This window comes from Heterocephalus glaber, unplaced genomic scaffold, assembly GCF_053883595.1.
Source record: "Heterocephalus glaber isolate CG9 unplaced genomic scaffold, H.glaber_assembly_v1.0 deba00000071, whole genome shotgun sequence".
Lineage (NCBI taxonomy): Eukaryota > Metazoa > Chordata > Mammalia > Rodentia > Bathyergidae > Heterocephalus > Heterocephalus glaber.
Window position 1 is genome coordinate 37,030,393 of NW_028258137.1, and position 21,001 is coordinate 37,051,393.

General features: G+C 48.8%; 1 protein-coding gene across 1 annotated transcript in view; it reads left to right on the top strand.

The window, feature by feature from the left end:
* The first annotated feature begins 289 nt into the window (after positions 1–289).
* Positions 290–21,001, top strand: part of Scd5 (stearoyl-CoA desaturase 5) — a 165,214-nt gene continuing 144,502 nt past the window's right edge. The window contains exon 1 of the mRNA XM_004847968.4: positions 290–793. Coding sequence (XP_004848025.1) covers positions 607–793 — 187 coding nt within the window. The 5' untranslated portion in view covers positions 290–606. The remainder of the gene's footprint in view (positions 794–21,001) is intronic.

Consider the following 21,001-nt stretch of genomic DNA (forward strand, 5'->3'; position numbering starts at 1 on the left):
ACCAGCAGCTGTAGCCACACGCACCTCCTTGGAACTCTCAACGCTCCCCCTCTGCATTTTCAGTGAAACAAAGGGCCGCTCTGGACAGCTCTACTCCGTCTACTTGGGAAGGGAGAAACGGGCAGACTTGACATATTCACAGGTTAATTTTCCTTGGATTGGTCTGTGCATTTCTGAAAATTCTCCAACACGGTGGCTTGTGGCTGGGGGTGAAATGGGGGAAGAGGCTTCTCAAAAAAAAAAGATTGGAAACGGTATTTTGGAGTCTAGAGAAGCGCGCGCTCGCACATCAGAGGAGAGGCAAGGCACTCTCAGACTCGGTCCTGGGGCCCAGTCACACTGCCCCGCTGGGGCCGCCAGGGACCCCAGTGGGCGCCTTTGCGTCCCAGTCCCGCTAGCGACCCTGATTGGCTGCAGCACCGCAGGTCGCCTCCTCCGCCCGCCGCGCACCCGCTTCTGGTCCTCGCAGCGCAGTGCACTGGGGACGCGCGCCCGCCGAGTGGCTGCCGGGACCCGCCGAGCGCCTGTGGGGCAGAGAGGATCCGAGGGCGGCGGGAGCGAGGATCACGGTGCCGAGAACCACCAGAAGCCAAGAGCGTCTCTACCATGCCTGGCGCGGGGACGGTCCCCTGCAGCGGCGCCGAGGAGCAGGGCGGCCCAGAGGGGCCGGGCGCACGCGGGCAGCGGCTGACCGTGGTGTGGAGGAACGTGGTCCTCATGGGCCTGCTGCACGCAGGAGCCGTGTACGCCCTGGTGCTCGTGCCCAGGGCCCAGCCTCTCACCCTGCTCTGGGGTAAGTCAGCCCGGGGCCGGGCAGGGACATCTGTACCGTGCTGTCAACTTGTGCCGAGTGATGCGCGTTTGTGGGCTCTCGGGTAGGGGTGCGAAGGGGACAACGGGGTGCGAGTGCCACCTTCGCGGGTCCCGGGGTCCCCCTTAAGCTCCTCGGTGGCCACGGGCCTGGGCTGAGTTAAGGACAGAAGGAGTTTGGCGCTAGGGGAAGGGTGTTAAGATACTGGCCGGGGATGGGAGTGTGATCATCTCTGCTCACTTGCAGTACTCGGCCCCAGAAGTTTCTTGGTAGTGACCACAGCGCTCTGCCCCAGCACCAAGCCCGACATGGCCATCAGATTCCTCTCTGGGCCCTTTTCTATGTGGTGGTGCAGCTCTGAGTGCACCTGTGGCCGTCTTGCCACCCTTCCTCCTTGCACTCCCACATGCAGAGGAGGAAGCCCTGAAGCCCCACCGCTGCTCCAGGGTCCTAGGGACTTGCTGCCTGCTCAGCACAACCCCTGAGGCGCATCTCTGAGCCACCTCACAGGCCTTCCACACCCTAGGAACTGGTTTGGCTTCTGTCACTGCAGTGGCAGTGGCCAAACAAGAGGCACAGACATTGATATGCCGGCCTGAGCCTTTGAAGAGGAGTCCAAGAGGCCTTTCTAGCTCCAGTTCCGTTCTGAGGAACCAGGGCAGGAGAAACACAACTGCTTTTGTTTCCAGAAGGGATGAGACAGGAGGACAGTAAAAAGAGCTCTTCCTGCAAGGCTGCTTCCTGGCGTAGCTCCAGCTGCAGATGCCTGTGTAGACAACAGGACTGCTGGATTCCCAGCCCTCCCTCAGAACCCTGCAGTCGGCTTCTGGAAGAAACCCCAGCCCGAGTAGGGTGCCTCTTCGGCTCAGAGAGGGAACATAGTGTTGAGGGATGTTGAGAGTGTTGGGAATCTTGGAGCCTTGAAAAGCCCCCGAGAGCTCTGGGCAGGCCCTTGCTGTGTTCTCCTGCTCAGTGCATTTTCTTACTTGGTGTGGTTTTCACCGTTGCCTCTGATAAGTGGTTTAATTCTCCATCTTCTCTTACCTTTAAGTGACAACATTTTGAGGTATTCAGCTGTTATCAAATGGATACACTCCCACTGTGCCAGCCAAAGCCCAGGCCTCCCAGAGCTTCCTGGGGTACTGGGCAGGACTGTGCAGGGGACTTCAGAGCCTGTGGGACTGGCCTTTAATAGCTGCATTGTTCCCAGAGAGCACTTAAAGACTTATCTTACGTGCCAGGAGCTCCATGGGGCCCATGGGCTCCACTCCTTACAGCGGTCATACCCTGAGACCCTGGCATTTGGTCAGGGGCCACCAGGACAAGGCCCCTCCCAGGTTTGCAGTCAACCTTTCCCAGGCTTCCCAGTAGGGAAAACAAAATCTTTATTCTGAAAGACCTTAGCCAGAGGACATGAACGTCCTCTAGCCACCTCAGAGTAGCCAGCACATTGCAGGGATCTAGTTTCCCCTTTGTGGGCAATGTCTCCAAACCCTAGCCCATACCTCCCTGTATGGGCTGCTTCCTTCACCACGCTTTGTGGACTCCGTTCTCTAAATTTCCATTCTTTCCCTACCTTCAGTGCTGCTCGGAAAGAAAAGAAAAGGGGAAAGAGCAGACCGTGGATGTTGTAGTTTCAAGTTCCAAAACTGTGACTTAGAAACATTCCAAGCTATGGATCATATTGGATGGACATCTTTGGGGGGAAGAAACGAGGGACAAATTTGAGCTAAGATCCTTTGTGACGATGGCTCGGCCTTATTAGACAACCAGCAGGAATTGGAGGACTGTTGATCCAGAGTCCTTTTCAGTGAAAGCCCTGATGCTTTGACCTGCGGATCTCCCCATGCAGTCCGCCCTTCTGGGCTTCTCCCTCACTGGTTTTCTCTGGCCTTAGAGCTGAGTTCTCACCCCAGTGGACTGCTCATCTACTCAGGGACTTGCATTGCCATGGAAATAGGCATAGTCCACCCATCATTCACCTTCCTCTACCCCCAAGAGGTTGCCCTGGAAACAAGAGGCATTATTCATGCTGTGCACCCCTCAAGGGATGTGTTAGGTGTGCAGAATGCCGGGAGTGATTTGCGGGCTGGAAAATGTCATCCACAGAAGATCCATCAAGTAGTTCCATCCTGCCTCCACTGCTGCTTGACCTCCACCTTTTCGTGGTTCACACTGAGGCTGTTCTCCCTTCTGACCCTCCCAGGTTTGGAGTGCACAGCTGTCAGAAGAGAATATTCTAAGCGCTCACAGGCATGGGTTGTGTCTCTCAGAGACAGAAAGCAAACTTCCGCTGGAGGGAGAATCTCCACCTGAAGACAGATTCACAGAATTGCTGGGCTTGAGGGCTCCCGGCCAAAGGGACAGATCATCGTGCCCTGACTCTTCAGTAGGGTGATGGGCAGTGGTCATAGTTTCAGATAGACGACTTGGGGCAAGTAGAAGTCCCTATGCACCTTTCCCCTGATTATCTCCAGGTATCTGGCTGTTGATGTCCAGAAGTGTCAGGGAGTTTTTTTATTTATTCCTAAATGTCATCAGAGTCTGTTGAATATGTCCCACAGTGACATAATTTTTGTTTCCCCTCAAAGGAAAACTTCAGTGACAGTACTGGGCATGTGAAGCAGTCCTTTAGCCGTCTCCCTTGAGTGGATCAGCTGTCTTCCTGCCCTGGGAAGCAGGCACAGGATTCTACGGTGCCTTGTAGTACTGGAACATTTGGACTGTCCTGAGCGGGGGTCACCAGTGACACAGTCGCTGGGAAGTGGCAGTGATGAGCAAGGCACGTGGTGGAGGGAAGTCCATAGAAGCCGGGGTTTGCAGGGTGAGGGTTCAGCAGTCTTGTACCAGGAGTCACCTAGAGATGAGCCAGCATCTGTCAGCCACTGCACAGCCTCCACCCACTGCTTGGGCTGGTCTTGATGTCACTGTCGGGTAACGTTTCTTTTTTGTCAAGTCCTTTGGGTTGTGGAAGAGCCTACAAAGCGAGGCCATTAGCTTCCATGTGCCTCCAGGTTTTCTAGGTTGAGCAAGGTGGATAGGAATGGGAATCCTTGCACGCTTAGCAGCTGTGTGGCCTTGGACAAACTAATATCCCTGCATCCAAGTTTTCTCACCTGTAAAATGGGTGTATAAATACTACTCACTCATCATGTGAGAATTAAATGAAATCATATTATCACAGCACAGTGCCTGGCCCTTGGTTAGTGTTAAGTAATTTTTGCTGCAATTGTTATTATTGGTCCTAATACTGGGTTTTTTTCTATAGCGGAAGGATAAAAGATCTTCTGACAGCACCGTAAACTAGCACAGGACTTGGCTTCATTGCCTTGTGCATGGAAAAGATGGCTCTGGCTCTAGAAATAAAAGTTCTTCCCTGAGGAAGAAACAAAGAGAGAAAAACACAAATCCCTCTGTACATTGTACATCCTTCCTCCTGCATACGCTCCTCTTTTGTTCTATCTTCCTCCAAGATGACTGTTTTGTAGCTAAGAATCTTTTTGTTCAGCTGAACTCACCTGGTGTTTAAGATTCCCACCTTGGCCTGGGGATTTAGCTCAGTGGTTCCAGCGCCTGCCTTGCAAGCGCAAAGTCCCGAGTTCGATCCCCGGCACAAAAAAAAAGAAAAAAAGATTCCCTCCTTTCCCTCCCTCCCTTCCCTGCCTCTTTCCTGTGCGCATAGTCATGACTGATGTAGAAACAGCCAAATTAGTTCTCAGAATCTCTTAGGATCTCAGTTTTGACTTGTTTTTCTCTCTCCTGTCCCCTTGAGTCATCATTGAAAATAATCTTCAGTGCTCAATTAAGCTGAAAAGAACGTACCTTTCCCTTTTACTCTCTATAATTCCTAGTCCATGCTGTCTCAACTCCTGCATTTTTAATAAATTTACAAGACCGTGAGCCTCAGCCAGGCTGGATTGCAGCAAAACCCAGGAGAGTCCAAGTGTGCTTTTTTTACTGGCTGAACAGTCCCGACAAGGATACGTACAGATGGAGGTTATCATGAAACTGGTCAAGATCACTGCAAGCACTGTGATCATGAAATGAGTAATTGAGCTGCAGAGTAGAAACCAGGGCTGAAAACCTGGCATTTTGGATTAGTTCAGCTTCAGACTTTGTAGTTTGTGAGCCTCACTTAACTCCAAGCCGACAGGGAGCAGGTGGGAAACAGTTTGCCTCGGAGTAGGCACTCAATGCCATCTACTGTTATTACTGCCCGGGGTTGGGCGGTCCTTGAGTATCCTGTTTAGTTTCTCGTATTGCATAAAATGATCATAATCACTAGGAAAAACTGCCCATAGATTTTTGAAAGGGTGACACAGCCACGATGGGTTATTTAAGGACAAAAGAGAGTGTTTGGGTGGCGTTTTCCCCACAGAACGTTTGCTTTGATATGCTGTACCCTCTGCCATGCAATCTACCTGTCCCTCTGTCTGCTTGTTTCCTTCCTTTCTTCCTTCCTTTCTTTCTTTCTTTTTTCTTCCTTCCTTCCTTCCTTCCTTCCTTCCTTCCTTCCTTCCTTCCTTCCTTCCTTCCTTTCTTTCTTTCTTTCTTTCTTTCTTTCTTTCTTTCTTTCTTTCTTTCTTTCTTTCTTTCTTTCTTTCTTTCTTTCTTCTGACAGGGTCTCACTATGTAGCCCAGGCTGGGCTCAAAATCACTCTCCTGCCTCAGCCCTCAGGGAGACTGAGGCAGGAGGATGGCAAATTCAAACCCACCCTACACAATATAGTGCCTTAGCAAGACCCTGTCTCAAAACCAAACAAAAAAAGGGCTGGGGATATAGCTGAGTCCAGAGGCTCTTGGTTCAATCCAAAGACCTTGAGTATACAAGACCTTGAGCTACATACAAGAAAAACAAAAACAAGAGTGTGGGCACTGAAGGTAGAGGGGCTGGGCTCAAAGGCCCTACCTTCCAAGTGTAGCCCTAGGCAGATCCCTTCTGCTCTGTGGCCTATGGGTCTCCAGCAGTGTGGTAGGTGTAACGGTAACACAACCAGCACTGGTGTAGCTGGAATGAATGCAACCAAGAACCCAGCCCTCTCCTGGATGCAGCCTCTGCATCCTCCCTTCGGCTCTTCCTCTGGACGCTGATGCTTGCCAGCCCAAGAGAAAGAAAGGACCTGCTTGTCCTGAAGCCCAGCTCGTGCATAAAGGTGCTTGTCTCTGATTTTCTTTCCCGTTTCAATTGCCAGCCCTCTTCCCTCTTCATTGTGCCATTTGTTCATCATGTGTGTGAGCAGCCACAGGTAGCCACCCAGACCTGCACAAAGCCACACATTCATTTCATGAATCTACCAGTTCACGCATTTTCTTTTTCACTCCAGTGATGGTGACAGATGTTTGCCAATCAGAAGCAGAGCCGGGCATGGTGGTACATGTTTGTAATCCCAGCACTCTGGAAGCTGAACCAGGAGGCTCTCCATCAGTTATCTACATTGTGAGTTCAAGGCTAGCCTGAATTACATAGTGAGACCCTGTCTCAACAAACAAAACAGAAGCCTGGGCCCCCACCTACCCTACTGAGTCAGAACCTCCCTGGCTGGCGATGCCCTGGCTTTTTTTGTTTTTAAAGCTATTTTTAACTTTTTGGTGTTTCACAGACAAGCTAAGAACCATTCTTTCATTTCCCATGGCCTGCCAGCCACCGGCACTGCCCCTGTCTAGGTGACACTGGCTTATTGGAAAGAGTGATAGAGTGCAGTGATAACTCTCCATGTGGCCTCCTTTCTGGAGCTGGAGGTGGCAGTGACTCAGAGCTGGGGGCCAGGAGGCTCCAAACAGGGCTGGTGGGGGCTTCTGAAGGGTACCCATGTGTGTATGTGTGTGTGTGTGTGTGTGTGTGTGTGTGTGTGTGTGTGTGTGATGTGTGGGTCCCCACTCCCTCCAACCAGCTATAAGCAGAGAGTCCTCACTCACCTCATCCCAGGCTCGAGGGCTCCTCTCTCCGGCATCCTGTGCCCCATTTCCTGGGTGCAGGGGCCCCACAGATCCAGTGCTTTCTAGGAAACATGGGAGGGAGGGCTCTGGTCCACAGGATGCAGGCTTCTGCCAGAGGTGGCCCAGAGCTCAAGGATACACGGGGCAGTACCTGGCTGTGGCTATCTGAGCCTCAGAAGCCTGGCTGTGGCCCCCAACCTGCAGCATTACATCCTCTGACTACTTTAGAAATGGGGACTCTCAGACCCCACCCTGAACAGCTGCATTATTTGGGGTGGGGGCAGGTACTGGTAATGAAATCCAAGGAGTGCTGAGCTACATCCCTAGCCCTTTTAAAAAAAAAATTTATCTTGAGATAGAGTCTCCCTAAGTTGCTAGACTGAGCTCAGTCTTGCCATCCTCCTGCCTCAGCCTCCAGATAGCTGGGATTACAGGTCTGCACCACCGGGCCTGGCAGTAGCTGTACTTTCACACTACACATAACCAGGAGATTGATCAACACACACCAAAGTTAGAGAGAGATGCACTCCCCAGCCTCAAGTTCAACCACAGGCTGGTGTGTCAGAGAAGCTGGGCTTGAGTGGGATTTTTCAATTTGCCCTTTTAATGGCCTCCTCTTCTCTGGGTCCCTCCTACTCTCCTGACCCTCTGCGGCTTATTTTAGAACAAGTCTGATCTTGCTTCTCTTGCCAGAAAAGGCTGTTGCTGAAATCTTTCAGCCGGCAGTGGCAGCAATGTTTAATTCATGAACTAGAAAATTAATTTTGTTTTCATGAGCAGAGCCGGGGGAAAATAACAAGGAGTCCCCGCACGAGTGGCCTGTGGGAACTCAGCTTGTCTATGTAACGGGTGCATTGCGGTGGTGACAGCAGCGAGCTGGGAGGCTGCCTGACACAGAACTGGGGAGCACCGGCTAGGAGGCTTTGGGCTGCAGGTGTGGGAACACTAAGCTTCTGGTGACCTAAGTGGTAAGGAAGGTTTCTGAGGCCACCAATGAGAAATCCAGTGCACCAACACACCCAGCGAAGTCTCTGTTCCTCTCTCCCTAGGGATGGAACCCAGGGCATCTTGCATGCGAACCCAGTGCTCTACCACCGAGCTACATCCGAGCACCCCGCCCTTCTTGCAGTCCTGGTTGCCTCTGGGTGAGAGTCAGGGAATAAATGAGTTGGTGTCACTCATTGGCCTTTCTCCCCAGGGGAAGTTCGTATTTGGTCCCTTAGCTTTGAAAGCTTTTCCCTTGCTGCAGAACTGTGTGTCTGGGGAGGATGGGGACCTCAGCGAGCCCGAGGTCTGTGCCCTCTACAGAGTCCCCTCTTGCTCCTCAGGCTCCTATGGGGTGTAGTGGGAGGTAGAGGCCAGTCTGGGCCCGGGGAACTGTTAAGCTGGGCTGGGGCAGGATCCCGGAACTGAATTAAAAGAGGAAAATGGAAAACCAGTGACTGAGAGTTTTTTTTTCTTTTATTTGTTTTTGTTTTTGGTGGCACTGGAGATTGAACCTGGGAAGCAGCTGAGCTCCATCCCCAGCCTTTTCAAATTTTGTTTTGAGATAGCGTCTTGCTAACTTATGATCCTCCCACCTCAGCCTCCGAGTAGCTGCCCCTGAAATGGGAGAAGGATGAACTTGGAAATGAACTGAGACAGTAGAGAGCCAACTCAGGTTTAAATTTCTTCTCATGTCCCTGTCTAGAATGTGAATTTCATCCTATGTCGCTACTGGGGCTGTGTCGTGTTTAGCTGGAGTCTCTGAAGAGGGGGTGGCTTATAGGCACAGCCTGTGAACAGAATAGGCAGGGCCACCCCCAACAGCATCCTCTCTCTCCTCTTCATCAAAAAGCATTAATTCAAGCTGAGTGTGGTAGTGCATGCCTATAATCCCAGCATTTGGGAGGCTGAGCCAGGGGGATCGCTTCAAGTACAAGGCCAGCCTGGGGTACAAAGTGAGTTCAAGGCCAGCCTGAACTATATAGAAAGACCTGTCTCAAAAAAAAAAAGCATTATCAAGTAAGCAACTGATTACTTATACTTATGGCCCTGGGTCAGGCATTCAGTAAGAAAACAAAGACCCTGGTCTCTACCTTCCTTCTTTTTTGTTTTTTCCAGTACTGAGGAGAGAACCAGGGATGCTCTACCACTCAGCTATATCCCAAGCCCTGTTTATTTTTTATTTTGAGACAAGGTCTTGCTAGGTTGCCCAGGCTGGCATTAAACTTTCCATCCTCTTGCCTTAGCCTCCCAAGTAGCTGAAATTACAGGCCTGTCTCCCTCCCACCCCTCCAAACCTATCTTCTATAACTGAGAAGAACAGTTAGGGTTTCTCTCCAGTACTGTAACCAACTATAACACCTTTCTCTAGGCAGGGGCACAAAATGGAAAATAACACGTGTCTTTTCAAAGTTCCACACATAAAATTAGAAATCAGTTTCTGAAACCTAATGGCTTTGTAGTTCATCGATGTTCATAAAAAGCCTTTGCAGCCATGCCTGGTAGTACACACCTCTAGTCCCAGCCCTCGGGAAGCTGAGGCAGGAGGATTGCCGTGAGTTCAAGGCTGGCCTGAACTACATAGCAAGACCCTGACTCAAAAAAAAAAACAACAAAAAAACCTTTGCAGATGGTTAGAGTGAAGCCCATCTCTATTCTCAGCCTGTGACTCACTTGAATGTCCCCAAAGCATTCGTTTTGCCCTGGTGTCTCTGTAAGCACAAGGACACATTAATTAGCGAGAGGGAGTGAGGCTCACATCTCTCCTGGCCTTTCACCTCCCACCTGAAACCCACTGTGTTTGCCCTGCAGCCTTTGACAAGTGGGTGAGTCACTCACATTTCTGAACTGTACTCAAATTCTCCAGGGTCTTTCTTCCTTTGGAGGAGTGGAAAAAATAATTTTCTCTCTACCCTTTGTAGTTCTTAGGTGGGACAGAGCCCTGTAACAAAAGAGATAAATAAGACAAAGACCAATGGAAGTTTATTAACCTGTGTGCTGCATGTACATGGCGGTACACAGGGAGTGGACAATCCTCAGGCATGGGTTTGAATTCTTGCCTGTATAGTGCATGTCTAATCCCAGCACTCTGGAGGCTGAGGCAGGAGTTTGAAGCCAGCCTAGACTTCATAGTGAGTTCAAGGCCAGCCTGAACTACATAGACTGGTTCAAAATACAAAACAAATAAAACCCCAGTAAATTTTTAGAGAAATGACAAAAGGACTCTGATTCTCTAGAGAAGGCAAATTGTAGGAACCCAATTAGATAAAGACTAGTAAGGCTTGGGCTGGGGATTTAGCTCAGTGCTTATGCCACCTGCCTTGAAAATGCAAGAACCCGAGTTCGATGCCCGGTACCAAAAAAAAAAAAAAAATACTAGTAAGGCTTGTTAATGTATGTTCCTGTGGTGTCTGCTGACAGATCAGGGTCTAACTTTATTTTCACATCCAACTTTTGTTTTTCCCCATAGAAAGGCAGATAAGGGGATGGTGGAGAGTTTTTCTGTATCTGCTTCTCAATTTCCTTGAAATCAAAATAATCCTTATGCCAGTGGGGCAGGTGTCAGGGTGCTATGTAATGGTCCAGAGCTCTGTCTAGAACTGTGGGGGAAGCTAAGTCCCAGCCTCTGCCTATAGAGTCGACCTGACCCAGCTTGGCAGTGCTCCGGTGAGGGCTGGAATATGCATTTATTAGAGCTAATAGTTCCTCAGGCACAGAGCTGGAGTTCAGTCCGAGAGCTCCCCCAGTGTCTTTACCTGTGGCTAAAATACTGAAATAGCAAGCAGATGCTGCCTTCCTGCCCACCTGCCATCCCCCAGGCTCTGAGTTAAAGGGGTAATGCCTGACCCAGCTGCCTTGATTGGTGCCCTGGGAGTTTTCAGATATTTTAAATATCACCTCTGTGTGTGCATCCTCTGTGTTATAGAATCTGTATCATCCTCAGCTTCTTTCCCTTTCACAGTTCTAATCCAATGAGAACTGGGGGGAGAGGGGATCAGCCAATCATCCCAGCATAATCAATATCCCATATCATGTAAGGAAAGATATCAGGCTTGATCGTATTTCTAGAGCTTTAGGTATCACACTTGACCCAAGAGGAAGTGCTTTTGTGATAGAAGTAATGTGTGTCTAAAAGGTGATTTTTCTATTCATTTATAAGTACCTTTGTGTAAGATCCTCTCCTCTGAAGGAGTTGATACTAATTTTGTCAACAGAAAAAATAACGTAAAAATAAAATTGGAAAGTTAGTTCCTTGTGGTGCTGGGAGTTGGGAGGACAGGAGGGGATGCGGTCAGCTTCAGGTGGCCATCCTGACACAATTCATTTTCGTGTAAGTTGTGGATGGTGTCCAGGCCCAGGCTCTGTGTCGTTCAAACTGTACCTAAGGCTTGGTACAGGTGATTTTTTTTTTATTGATAGAAAATTTCAAACATACACAAAAATAAAGAGAATTGAGTTTGATACCCTCCACATCTCTATTCACTTGGGGATATTTTTTCTTTGACCTTTTTTCCTTGCTACATAATTTGGGACTCAGAACAGCTGTTAAGAATCATACAAGGAACTCCCACCTACTCTCAACCCAGTTCCACCAAATACATTTTGCCCAATTAGCTTTTTCCTTTTCTCTCTCTCTCTCTCTCTCTCTCTCTCTCTCTCTCTCTCTCTCTCTCTCTCTCTCTCTCTCTCGACTTAAGTGCATCTATATCACTTTGCCTGAATAAGCTGGAGACATTGTGCCCTTTTATCTCAATGCAAAGTATGATGGAAAAATATGGTGAATTAAAATTTTTAAGAACCATGCTATAAATCATTCTCAAAACACTCTTGCCTCATTTGAACTCACTTATCCTGTTGTGCTTGCCACTTTTCTGAAGCAGTTCTGGAAGTCTTCTATTGTGAATATTATTAGTTGTAGTGTCGTGGCTGCCTCAATGTCCTGAATTGATTCAAAACATTTATCTGTCATGGTCATTTTGACTTTGGGAAAGATCCAGAAGTCATTTGGTGCCAAACCTGGCAAATACAGTGAATGAGGACACACCATAAAGTTTTTTACAAGCCTGCCTTTCCTTTGGATGACACTTGGCAGCAGCATTCACCAGAGTTTTGATCACACCTAGAAAAGACAGGAAAGAGGACTTCCAGAACTGCTTCAGAAAGTGGCAAGAACGAAGGGATAAGTGTGTTCAAAGTGAGGGGGAGTATTTTGAAGAGGATTAATGGAAATGTATCTTTTACTGTAATATATTTTTAAAAATTTAAACATTTACTATATGCAATATTTAGTCACCCCTTATACCATAGTACGTATTTCCAAAGGACAGAAAGATAACCATAGTATATTTATCCACAAGAGGAAATTTAACCTTGATATGACCTAGTCCAGTGGCCAGTGAAATGTCATCAAGTATCCTACTAGTGTCCTTCATAGCTCTTTTTTTCTTTTGGATTAGCTTGAAGTAAATTCCAGACAATGCATTCTAGACTTAGTTAAATACCTAAGCATTGCATATTGGCCAAGGTGATTCTGGCCCATCGTCCACATGGAAAACCTTACTGACTGCCCAGTCCCTGGGGAAACCAGCTCTGGGAGGCTGTATTCAAAGTGGGGAAACTGGGCCGGGGATTTAGCTCAGTGGTTCCACCGCCTGCCTTGCAAGCTAAGGACCCGAGTTCAATCCCCGGTACCAAAAAAACCCCCCCAAAAAACAAAGTGGGGAAACTGAGGAGCAGTGGTGGGCTGACGTGGCCTGCAGAACTGTGCGTGGGAGCCGCGGGAGTTGCCAGCTGGGTGCGCAGGTTCATGGCTCTGCCCAGCCCCTACAGCCCGACTTGAAGGTTAGACAGGAGCTGTGATCTAGTGAGGCTGCAGGCCCAAAAGCCCACCCTGACGTCCTGACTGGGGCTCAGGTTCCAGGTCCCGGAAGAACATGAACCAGGGGACACCTTCGAGACCTCGCACAATCCCAGTGACTATCCGAGGTCCTTTTGCCGTTGACGCTTCCTTCCCTTGCCTGCTCTGGAAAGGAGACACGCTTTCCGAGTGTTTTTGTTTTTCTTTTTAGCAAGTGGTTCTCAAGCCATCCTGGGTGCTTTTAAAATCTTGAGGCAAAGTCAGTCTTCCCGAGGGGAGCCTGGTGGGATTGCACCCATTCAGAGAAGAGAGCGGGAGCCAGCAAGAGCCTTCCCCACACGGGCAGCCCCCCCGAGTCTCACTGTCCCTGAGAGGCAGAGGACCAAGCAGCCTTGTGGGGCGACCAGGGGTGTCTTTAGTCTACATGTCAGAGGAACAGATTTTGGCTCACATAAATCATTGCTCAATAGCTAATTGATCTCCCAAGTCTCTCCCTGGCCAGGGCTCTTCCTAATGGATGTTAATTGTGTTTGTGAAAAAGATGAAGTATTTAAAGGTGTAAAAGGGGTTCCCGGACACTGTATGATGGCACTGAATTTGCATATTGATGTTTTTACTCTGCTCAGGTTGGACTCCTGCAGGAGCCCTCCGCTGTGCCTGGGTGGAGACAGGCAGGCAGAGGTTTAGATGTCGAATTAGATTCCCTTCCCCATACCTTCATGGACACTGCCGAGTGTGGGCCAGGTGCTGAGAATACACAGGTGAGCAGGTGGTCATCCCTACCCTCAGAAGCCTTGGATCTAGAGGGAGAAATGCTAGGTCAGTCATAACTCAGTGTGACAGCGCCAGGATGGAAGTAGGAGTATGGTGCAGGAATGGCTGAAGGAGGAGCACGGTTTAGGTCACCATGTGTATGAGGATGACACTGAGATGCCTTTGAGAAGGTCAGCGGAAGTCCTCCAGGCAACAGAATGGGAAAAAGGCATTCCAAGCAGGCATAACTGCACACTTCCCCTCTCCATCACCACCCTCTTGCAGACAGTAGTAGGGATCTAGGTGTCTGTCTTTCCCCATGGTCCATGAGAGCTGTAGGTGTTGTTTTTTGAGACAGGGTCAGTCACTATGTACTTCAGGCTGGTCTTGAACTCACTATGTTGCCCAAGCTGGGCTCAAGCTCTAGGCAATCCTGCCGCAGCCTCCCGAGTGCTGGGATTACAGGCATGTGCTGCCATGCCTGACTTTGTGCCTTTCCACCTATAAGATCTGCAGTTGCCATGTCAGAAAACTGGCCTCCAGAGTCTTTTCTCCTTTATGCAATTCATTATTGTCACATATTATTCCTAGCACTGGCTCCTGGTCTATAATCCCTAAGATTTTGCAGGCCAGTGGGGAAAGAAGATGCCCTTACAGATAATTCTGGAGTTTACAGGTCAGAGCCAGGTGAGCCTTATCTGTAGGCAGAAAGTAAGGAGCCAACAGGATGTAACCCTAAGGACTCAGGCTTTACAGAGTCCTCAACTTCCCCTTCTCTGCTTTCCCAGGGCTTTTGAGCTGAAGTTTTGCCTCAGGGGTGTCACAGGCCCCCCGAAACAAGGTACAAGGTTTTGTGCCTATTGACAGTTTCTTGCCATCAGATTCTGAGCAGGCCCTGTGACTTTAAAACAAAGTGCTGCTGCTCTGGAAGAAACCATGTTAATTATGTCAGCATTTCCGAAGAGGATGAATAGGGGCTGAGTGTTCATTTATGTACATTCTCCATTATCTCTTGGGAATCTGTATTCAATAGTTCTTTCCATGGCTTTCTGGTGCTGGGAATGGAGCCCAGGGCCTACCTCACACATGGTAAACATAGAACGTATTGCTGAGCTACACCCCAGCCCTTTGTGTTTCATTTAGTTGACACAATAATCCAGGCTTGATAGGATGTGGGGTAGGAGCTTCTGGGCTCAGCTGGTCCACCCAGACCCCCAAGTGAGGGATCCCCACTGTCAGGGGCAATGCCAGCACGCTGAGAGCTTCCTTCCTGCCTCTGCTTGGCTGTTTGTTAAAGACTCCCAAGGACCCCAGGAGAGTGATCACAGCAAAATGAATCATCTTCTTACAGTTCTGCAGGTTAGAAGCCTGACTCAGGCCTCCCTGGGCTAAATCAGAGTGTCCATGGGGCTGTGTCCCTTTCGTGAGGCCCTGGTGTAAATCAGTTTCCTTGCCTTTTCCGGCCTGCAAAGGCCACCTGCTGCCCTTGGCCGTGCCCCATCCTCCGTCAGCAAGGCCAGCAGTGGCACATTGAGTCCTTGTCACACAGTGTCACTCCAGCCTCCTCTGGATTCCTTCACCCACCTGCGGGAGGATGCTGTCCCTCATTTAAGGTCAGCTAGCAAGCAACCTTCAGCCTGTGCAACCGTAATTCTCTTGTGTCACAGACTCCAGAAACTAGGATGGGGACATCTCTAGGGGCCATTATTCTGCCTACCGTACCCAGACACCAAAGGAAGCAAATCTGTATTAGAGCCTCCATTTATTTGTTTGTTTTTTGGTACCGGAGATCGAACTTGGGTCCTTGTGCTTGCGAGGCAGGCAGTGGAACCACTAAGCTAAATCCTCGGCTAGAGCCTCCATTTATTATAGATACTACATAAACAAATGCTCTGTTATGTGTAACCTTTTTTTTTTTTTTTTTTTGGAGAGAACTTGTCCTTATGTTGGGGACATCACAACTGCAAGATCTGTGACCTTTTCCTCCCCTCCTTGGGAGATGGCCCTGCCAGCTCACAGGCTGGTCCCACTAGCCAGGAATAGCCTCCAGGGAATGCAGGCATCCTAGGGAGCTTCCAGAGGACATCCCGTGATGTCATTGTATGAGCACCCACTTTGAGCCAGGTCCCTGGAGTGACATGTTAGCCAAAATTGGCTGAGGTTGCACGGGCTCTGGAAGTTCTCTGATGAGCACTTTATTCAGGGTAAGGGCTGAGGAAAGATTCTGGACCTGCCAAGAATATGGAATTCCATCCTCCCTTGTTATGGTTTACATCTAGATGCTCCCCAAAGCCTCAAGCAATCCAAAGCAGGGCTTTTGAGAGGCCTTTGGATTATGGAGGTGTTTAGCTGTTGCTGTTGAGAGGCTGGGTCTGTTTGGAGACCTGTCACTGGAGGTGTGGTCTGCAAGCATTTATCTCTTCTCTGGCTCCTCCCTTTGCTCTGCTTCCAGTCCACTATGAGCAGCTCTCCTCAGCATGCCCCACTGTTGTGCCACCCTGCCTCGGAGCCAGCTGACCATGGACTGAAACTTGAGGCAAAATAAACCTCTCCTGCCTTAAGTTGTGGGTGTTAGGTACTGTGTCCCAGTGATGAGGAAGGTGACTAAAAGACATCCCTCAGCACATCCCCTATGACTCTGTGTGTGCAGTGTGTGAACAGGAGAGGAGAGGACAGGGATGGAAAAAAAAGGACCTCTAACAGTGATCTCAGCAACAGGAAATAGGCAGAATTATTCAGGAACTCAGCAGGGAAGAGAGCCCCATGTCATTTTCACCCCTGAGTCTCCTGAAAATGACAGCAAGGCCCTGAGGTTAGGGTGTGAGGAGGAATAGGAATCTCAAAAGGGAAGCATGTCTTTGAGAGGGGCAGGGGTGGGATTTGTCTTGGTGGAGACTTCATTGAGTAATTGCTTGGATTTGGGGCTTTGTTTTGTTTTGTTTCAGTTTCAGACACAGCTAGGAAAACATCCCTTCCTGGGGCCCTGGCTCCACTGGAAGCTTTAAGATTGGGAGTGCCAAATGTAGGGAGAAGGTGGACCAGAAACTCCCAGAAGCAGGAGCAGCTAATGGAAATATGTCACCCATGTTCAACAAATTAAAATTTCACAATGGAGCTGGGCATGGTGACACATACCTATAATCCCAGCCCTCTGGGAGGCTGAGGCAGGAGGATAACAAGTTCAAGCCTGCCCTGGGAAATTTAGCAATTTAGCAAGACCCTATCTCAAAATAAAAAACAAAAAAGGGACCAGGGATTTGGCTCAGTGTTGCTACCACCTGCCTTAAAAGAGCAAGGTCCCAAGTTCGATCCCCAGTACCAGAAAAAAGGGCCAGGGATGTAGCTCATTGGGAAGGTCCTGGGTTCAATCCCCAGTACCACCGCCCCCCCCAAAAATCATATAGCTGCATTTTTAACTAAGCATGGCCTCTTGCAAGCATAGGGCACTGTGTTACTGCACTGGTCACAAAGTGCCCTGTGTGTGGTTGTCACTCTGATAGCACAAAGGATGATCAAGCCCTCTGCCAGACAACTGAAAAAGCCACAGGTCTTGGGTCTAGGACTCACTTTCTTATCACAGAACTGCTCTTGGTTGCCCTGGATATTTGTTGCTATGGAAAGGACCTTTGATGTATTCTTCTACATTCGAGGGCGGGAAGGACAGCCCGTGAGGAGGGGAAACTTGAACCTCTCAGAGCCCTCTTTCCCTGCCTGTGAGCTCAGATAAGCTGTCTATCCGTCTCACTCTTCATCTGTGCCATGGAGGTCGCCTTGCTGACCCCAAAGGGGCATCACAAGGCTTATGGCTAAGATGTACTGGGAGGGGCCAGCACTGCCTGGCACATGGGACCAGCAAGGTGTGCCCTGGACATGCTTTCCCAGGCATGAACCCCGAGCCAGAGAGAGCCTGGGACTTGAGCTTCTCCAGTACCATCTGCTCGGAATCTGCCAGGATTGGGGTAGGGGAGGACAGCTGTGGTCCAGTTAATCCAGGGCACACCCTCAAGTGCATCCTGACCTGTGCTGCCCCTCTTGCCCTGCAGCCTGTTCACTGTGGCTCGGTGCCATCTCTGCCCACTCAGCTCTGGCTGGGCCAGGGCTGCTGATTAGCAGAGAAGCTTCGAGGGATGAGGAAGGCAGGGACGAGGAAGCCAGAGCCTGCACCCTTGGGCTAGGCTGGAGGAGAAGGGGCTGTGCACAGTGCTCCTCAGTGAGCCCAGGACAGCTGGGAAGAACCACAGGCAGTTAGGATCTGAAGGTTTAGGGATTTTGCTGCTGTTGCCACCTCCAAACATACACTGGGGGTTGAGCTGAAGATCAGCCCTGCCTGAAAGCAAATGTTAGTCTCTATTGGAACCGGGGAGGAGAGAGTAGGTGGAGACGTGGGAAAGGGGAGAAACAACAGAACGAGCGGGTCTATTTAACTATTTTCCTCAGGCAGGAGATTCTTACATCTGGCAGAAGAAAAGGGTGAGGCAAAATGGGCCTTTTGCCCCCAGGGAGAAGTGGTTTGTGGGTGTCTGCTCAGAGAAGCAAGCGCCCAAAATTTGGGGTTGCTGTTTTTCTTGTTGAACAATTTTTACAACTTATAAAATAATTAATACTATTACGGAAATCTCGGAAAAAAATACACAGAGACACAGAATTTGGATAAAATAATAAAATTTCTTCTCGCGAAATGGTGGGAACACCAGAAACCAGTCTGGTCAGTATCTGTGCGCCCTTTGTTCAGCATTTTCCTTTTTATATCCTTTTTAGCCATTACCTCATCCCTAGTGGTCTTCGATGTGTAAATACAATTCCAGTTCCTATTTACAAGTCACAGACACAAGATAGGCACATATACATTGTAAATTCACCCTGGCATGGTAACTTTGTTAGGTTAATGAAGTTACTGGTTAGAGTCAGATAATCCTCACCTTAAACAAGGAGTTACAGGAAAAGCAAATCTTAAAAGAACACATTACTTATTTTGCTTCTACAACTACCTTAATATTCAATCTATTAAGTTATCTAAAATTTTTCCATATCAATACGTGTTCATTGTCAACAGCCTAGCAGATACAAGCAAGCAAAAGAAAAAAGCAATTTGCATGTATCTCCCCATTTAGAGCTAAATATTGTTTATTACCATTCTGGGCTGTTGCCTTCCAGAATTATTTTAATGCCAAACCATAGTATTTACTCTCTGCCATTATACTATAACTCTGATTTTCACTTGTTGATACATCATAGACATCTTTTTATGCCCATTGGTGTAGATCCTGGGTTGGTCTTTAAAGGCTGTGCAGTATTCCAGGATTTGCACGTACTCTGTTCTTTTGTTATCTACCATGCCACACCTTAGTAGCTCCATCTTCATGTGCTTCCTTAATGATTTCCTCAGAATATGTGTCCAGTGCCTTTCCATGATGGCTTTAGAGCAGGGGTTCTCAACCAGACATGGCCACATGCCCTTAAAGGTGAATTTGGCACTGGTTTTTGGGTGTGGCAACTGGAGGGACAGTTGCTACAGTGCCTAGTGGGTAGAAACCAGCATGCCACTAAACATCCTATAATTATAGAACAGCTCCGGAGTCAAAGAATTATCCAAAATGTCAATACTGTCATGGTTGAAAATTCTGCCTATGGAACTCATATTTTCATTCTTTGTAAAATCTGTGGGGCTGGAGTTTCTAAACCTCACAGGAAATGACTTTAGAGGTGTTTGGCATAGCTGACTGGCACTCAATCAAAACCCAGTCCTTTCCTCCCCTGCACTTGCAGGAGGGCTTGCATGTGCAGGCTGAGTTGGAGTGGAAATGTAATGAATGTGTGCCACTCCTATCCTGTCCTTGCTTCCAGGAGAGAGGAAGGCAGGGCACCCTCCCTGGCAGGAGGTGCAGAATTGAGAGAAGCAGACAGAAGGAATGGGAGGGAGGGTTGCTGCTGGTCAATGGAGTTGTTTCGAGGTGTCAAGGATTTTATGTATTCTTTAGGGACCTGAAGGCCACCGCAGGTACTGAGGACCCAGGCAGGGATCATCCAGAGCTGGCACAGGGAGGTGAAGTCCTGGGTCCTGGAGTCCTGGCCAGAGCCTGCCTGATTGGGAGTGAAAAACATAAGCCCTCCCAGCACCAGGCATGACAGCCCTGTGAGATCTGCAATGCTGCCCAGTCCATCAAGTCTTCTTCTCAGGAAAACTGTGGCATGCATAGAAGGTGGCCTCTCTGAGCCAGGCATGGTGGTGCATGCCTGGGAGGAGAGGCAGGAGGATTGAAAGTTCCAGCCCAGCCTGGGCAGCTTAGCAACTTAGCAAGACCCAGTCTCACAATAAAAACACAAAAGCAGGAATGCCCATGTTCACTGGACAAGGAGGTAGTACAAGGGGAGCTCTCGCTGTCACAGAGGTGCACGAGAGCCATGGAAACCCAGGCCTGGCCTCACTGTGCCTGGAAGTCCCAGAGGCACAGTGAAGTGCTGAGAGCAGGGCACCAGGCTCCCAGCCACAGCCTGAGAAGGGGACAGAGGAGGAGAAAGTTATAGGAAAATATGTCATAAATGTTCTCTTTTATGCTGGGGTGTAACAGAGTTTACAGAAAGGGCAGTACATTTCGGATAGGTATTTTTCTGAGCAATTTTTGTTGTTATAGGCTTCTATTTTGATATGATTTTCAACCTACAGAAAAGTTGTAGGAGTAGAACAAAGGTACTATCTGGTACTATCTTTACCCAGATTACTCTTTTTTGTTTGGTTTGGCTTGGTTTTGGTTTTCTGAGACAGAAAAGTTTAGTTATAGTTTAGGCTGGTCTCCAACACTGTGTAGTCTAGGCCGGTCTCAAACTCTCAGTGATCCTCCTGCCTCAGCCTCCCAAGTGTTGGGATTGAAGGTGTGCACCACCATGTTGGGCTTTTCTCAGATTAATCATGTTTGCCTTTTGCTTCTTTCCCTCCTATTCCTCCTCTAATACATATGGATAAATACATATTTCAAAACCATTTTAAAGTTGGAAGCACTGCACCCCTCTGTTATTAAATACTCATATGTATATTTCCTAACAACAGGATTGTCCTCTGATATAACCTATTCATTTATTCATATTGTAGTCACTTTTGCCTTACTTACAAGTGACTTTCTCCTGGAGGGACTCTTCACTAAAAATGGGTGGGATGGGCAGTTGGACCATCATTTACCTAGTGAGAAACTGAAGCCCTAGTTGAGGCTCACACACCTCCACGATTCTGTTGGTTTTGTTTCAATCTATAAAATATATCCAAGCCTCTGTAAAGGAGTGAAACATTTTTGGGCCCTGGAAAACATTGCCTGCTCAGCTCATGTTTTTCCTCAGTAGTCTGCTTGGGTTCAATGGCAGTTTATTCATTTATTAACCACAGGAGCCCAATTAAAGGGTGCGTGTTGAAGCTGGAAGGAATCTTAGTGATGCTTGGAGTCCCACCTTACATAAGCCAACTGAGGCCCTCAGGACTGGGACTGGAGTCCAGAATCCTTCATTCTGGACTTGGAAGTTCCTCTGAGCGTGCTAGAGGATGGCTCATGGGGCTCCTCGGGACCTGCCAGGAGGAAAGCAAGACTCCAGCCCCCATCAGAATGCCCTACTTTTCCCACTGTTTCATGTATTGAGCTTCTTGGTAAGATTCTTTGTGAAAAGAGCCAGGC